Source organism: Bison bison, unplaced genomic scaffold (genome assembly GCF_000754665.1).
Source record: "Bison bison bison isolate TAMUID 2011002044 unplaced genomic scaffold, Bison_UMD1.0 scf7180017864067, whole genome shotgun sequence".
NCBI classification, from domain to species: Eukaryota; Metazoa; Chordata; class Mammalia; order Artiodactyla; family Bovidae; genus Bison; species Bison bison.
In genome coordinates this window covers 1,983,647-1,987,848 of record NW_011494639.1, presented here as the reverse complement: position 1 = coordinate 1,987,848, position 4,202 = coordinate 1,983,647, and the positions used below count along the sequence as shown (strand labels likewise).

The 4,202-nt window shown below is 51.9% G+C and overlaps 1 protein-coding gene across 2 annotated transcripts in view; it reads right to left on the bottom strand.

The window, feature by feature from the left end:
* CAMK1G (calcium/calmodulin-dependent protein kinase IG) overlaps positions 1–2,277 on the bottom strand; it is a 30,929-nt gene extending 28,652 nt beyond the window's left edge. Inside the window, exon 1 of one of the 2 annotated variants that reach the window (XM_010836861.1) lies at positions 2,205–2,277. Coding sequence is in view for 1 of the 2 variants with exons in the window: in XM_010836860.1 (XP_010835162.1) it covers positions 1,213–1,306 (94 nt within the window). In the remaining variant the exon portion in view is untranslated. Of the gene's footprint in view, positions 1–1,212; positions 1,451–2,204 lie in introns of those variants that run through there. The other variant, XM_010836860.1, reaches the window with a different exon arrangement.
* Between the last annotated feature and the right edge of the window lie 1,925 nt (positions 2,278–4,202).

Below are 4,202 nucleotides of genomic sequence, written 5' to 3'. Positions count from 1 at the left end.
CCCCCCAACCCCATCGCTAGCTCGCTTTCACGCAGGCGGCTGCCCAGCCCCAGCCCCCTCGCCCTTGACCACTCGTTTGTAGAGCTCAAAGCCTGTTTGCAGACAGCCGCCCTCCCTCATTCATGCTGCAGCTCATTCACTCTGCTGCCTCTGGCAGGCTGCGGCTGGGCCCCAAGGCTTATTTATTTCTGGCCGCGTGTCTGTGTGTGAATGGGGGACAGGGAGTCAGGGAGGCACTGTCCTCCTAGAGGGGGATTCATCTCAGTCGCCACCGCCAGGAATTGCACCCAGACCCTCAGGTTTTCGCTGCTGCAGACTGAATCCCTGGGTGGGTGATGCCTGTGCTGGGCGCTTTACCTGCATTATCTTGTTTAATGTCTCTCAAGGTAGGGATCGTTAACCCTGTTTTGTAGTGGAGGTACTGACAGGTGGAGATATTAAGAAAAATGACCTAAATCTAACACAGGAAGGGACAGAGCAGGGCACAAGCCCCAGCCCTTCAGACCCCCACAGCAGTCTCCCTGTCCAACCCCCACCCCTCCCCACATGGAACCTGTTGCCTCTTTCCTGGAGGTGGTTGTCCGAATTTCACTTACCTCCAACCTCATCCTCAGGGTGCTCTCCTATAATCCCACCACCAGACTGATTGCCCCTGGAACATGTAGCTGGCTCCCGTTATCTGGGAAGCCTGGATCTCTCAGCTTTCTCAAATTCACGCCGAGGCTGGACATCTATCTAATGCCTAAGTGACTCCTGGCTCCAGCTCAAACCTTTTCTCACTCTAACCTTGAGCTTCTTTCCCAAAGTTTTGCCCTCTCTTTCTAAAGAGTGCTCTTAATACACATACAAACACTCACACCCACACCACAGCTGTCTGTAGTGTAGTATCACGGAAAGGTCTCTGATTATATCAGAAGATCTGGGTGCAAATGCCGCTGTCATCAAATGGATACGACCATATCCAGCTTTGCCTGGTGGAGCCTCAGAGGAAATGCGATTCGCCCCACCAACCCTATGGGCTTGTCTTAAAGATGATTAATTAAAAGCACATTACTCACTGTCAAGTGTGGTCCCCATATCAGGTATTACTAAGCACTTTGTGCTATGGCCTGTGGGGTCTTGTCTTTGGTCCTAGATAAAGCTTCAGCCAAGTAGGACTGCCCGGGGTCGGACTGTCTCCAGCCTCTGATATGAGAAAGATGGTCTCCTTACCCAAGAGGGAACCCTCTTGACTCCCATGACCCTTCTCAGAGATTTTCCTCTTCATCGGTTGATCTGATTCCAGAACAAGCAGCTGGCCAGCCATGCAGTGCCGCCAGGGCAGCGGTGAGAGAGCCCCGACAACTGCCTCCGGGAGCTTCAGGGTTAATGTTCGTGCGTCAAAGTTACGTGGAGAGAAGGGGCCCCAGTGCGGATGGGGGTGGTGGTGGTGAGTCCAGACCTCCTGTGACCATCCTGACTTGAGAACTGAACTAGGGAAGTTGAAAGACGGAAGGGGAGACAGAGGCGCCCCCGGGGAAGGCGAGGGAGGAGCCGCGTGACTGACAGCGGTGCCTCCGCTGGGTTCTGCATCCTAACGCAGCCGGGACTGGCCAGGAGGGACTGAGGCTGGTCTGCCTTCCTTGGGTCTGTGGAGCCACAGGCTGTTTACTAACCTCCTTTCCCCACCTCCCCGCCCCCGCTCTCCTAATCCTCACAACAACCGAACAGGTAGGGAGGACCAGAACAGGGCATTTGACAGATGGGTCAGAGGTTAAGAGATGCAGGCAGAGCAGGAGGGAGGGAGGTGAGGATGCTGGCGGTCCTGACACCCTGCACACGGACGGCCCCTCCAGGCACAGAGCCGACAGGGCTGCCCCTGGAACGCAGGCGGGCATGGCAGGCGAGGCACATACGAATATTTTGCTCCCCTTTCTCTGCCCAGAAGGGCAGAAGGTTCCCACTCAAACCAGCCCTGAAGTTATGGCCAGATGTCTGCCCCCTCACCAGAGATTCCCTCCCAGACCTCCATTCAGACTTATCTTCCCAGGCAGCTACAACTTCCTTCTGACACCTCCAGAGTAGGCAAGACAGGACCTGGGGCTGAAATAAACACCCAAGTTGTTTCCAAGAGTGGCTGTTGAAACCCACTCTCTTGGTGCCAGCAGCCTCCGGCTAAGCGAAGAAGGCTCCCCGGACCAAATAAAGAAGCAGGTTCATCTTACCCAGGGACTCCAAGAGAATGGTCCTCGTGGTCCTCCTACTCCAGCTCCTACAGGTCTGGGAGGCTTAGCCGGCTCCAGCTCTTCAACAATACACCGAATTAAAGGGGAGGAATGCAGAGATTTTCTTTCCCAGGACGGTAACCAAGCAGTCTTAAAGGGGAGGAAAAGGAGCTAGAGAGGCTTGCATGTCTCCTTCGTTTCCTCTGCCTTTCCTTCCCTCTGAACAGATCCAGAAAAAATCCTTTTGCTCAGGGCCCCTTTTATGCTGTGTGTGTGATTGTGTTTGCGTTGACATGTGTGATGCAGAGAGGGGAGGAATCAAAGGCAAAACAAAATGACAAAGATTGCCATCGGCCTGAATGCGGTGGTAACAGAAAATCAGAGACTGCTTGTCTCAGTCTCCCTCTTAACCACTCCGTAGCTGGTATATGTTGTCTCAGATACCTTCCTGAGCAATAGGACACCTATATTGGCTGAAGGTAGAGACAGTAGAGCCCCCTGGGTCTTACAGAACGGGAGGAGAAGCACTTGGGTGTCCCGCAGGGGGACACAGTGCTGGACGGCTTCACCCGGTATTGGTGGTAGGTCCCCTGTTTTTAGAAGTAAAGCATTCCGATCCCTAAGTCTGCCATCCTCTTTTCAGTCCTAACCTGTTGGCCCCCAAGGAGACCATTCCCCTCCTTCCGGAAACTCTAGGCTCTTAAATTGTGCCTTTGCAGTTTTTATCACTTGGGTTTTTTGAATAAACACCACATTCCTATGGGTCAGCAATCAGGATTCTATTGAAAGCCATACAGAAAGGCGTCTCACCCCGTGCACTCCACACCCACCCCTTGCCCCTACCTGCCCTCTACAAGTGGTCGCTTTTACCAGTTTCTCCTGTGTCTCTCCAGCGTTTCATGCAGATACAAACAAAAGAATATATATATCCCCTGCCCCCCTTTCTTATGTAAAAGGGGACATCTATTTTCATCTCCACAACCTTAATTCCGGTCCCCCTTCTCTCTTGGGTACTGTTGTAATAACCTAGATTCTAATTGGTCCCTGGGTGAAGTAGTCCATTGGGATAGTTAAAAGAGGCTCTGGAGAAGGCTTCTAGGTTGGATGCCTGGGTTGTCTATTAACTGGGTGTGTGACCTTGGACAAGTGGCTTAACCTCTCTGTGCCTCAGTTTTCTCATCTGGTCAATGGGATGATCACTGAACTTGTCTCACGCGTTAGTTGAGTGGAGCAAGACAGAAGGCTGAGAATGATGACTGGCACTTGGTAGGTTGTCGGTAAGTGTGAGCTGCTATTATTCTCTCTCCAACTTTAATTTTTGGTAGAATGATCACCTCAAAAATATCCATTCCCTACAGAATAAAATACAAACGCCTCATCCCGTCATGGCAGGCATTACAGGATCTGTCACGATACTACCCCGCACCCCACCCCGTGTGCCCCTGTCCACCCAGCTGATGCTCCAGCCACATCATAGAAGACACTGATTTCTAACATGCCACTGATTTCCAGAGCTCCTAACCTTTGCTTCTGCAGCTCTGTCAGGGTAGAATGGCCCTTCTTCATTCTCTGCCTATGGAAATGCTATAGATTTTAAAAGCTCACATCAAATACCATCTCCTCCATGAAACCTTCTATTATTTCCTCACCTCTTGAGAAATAATCACTCCCTCCTCTGTGCTGGTTCCCAAAACTTTTCATCTACCGCTCTCTCTCTTACTCTTTTTCTGCCTTGAATTCTAATCTGTGTTTCCACTGCTGTCTCCCTTCTGGGACTGACAGTTTTTGCTGCTGCTAAGTCACTCCAGTCGTGTCCGACTCTGTGTGACCCCCTAGACGGCAGCCCACCAGGCTCATCTGTCCCTGGGATTGTCCAGGCAAGAATACTGGAGTGGGTTGCCATTTCCTTCTCCAGTAGAGAGTTCTTAGCAGAGTGATTTTGCCTCTCTTCCCGCCGTCTTGACCTCCTTTCCCTAACCCTCCTGTGTCTCGCACAGG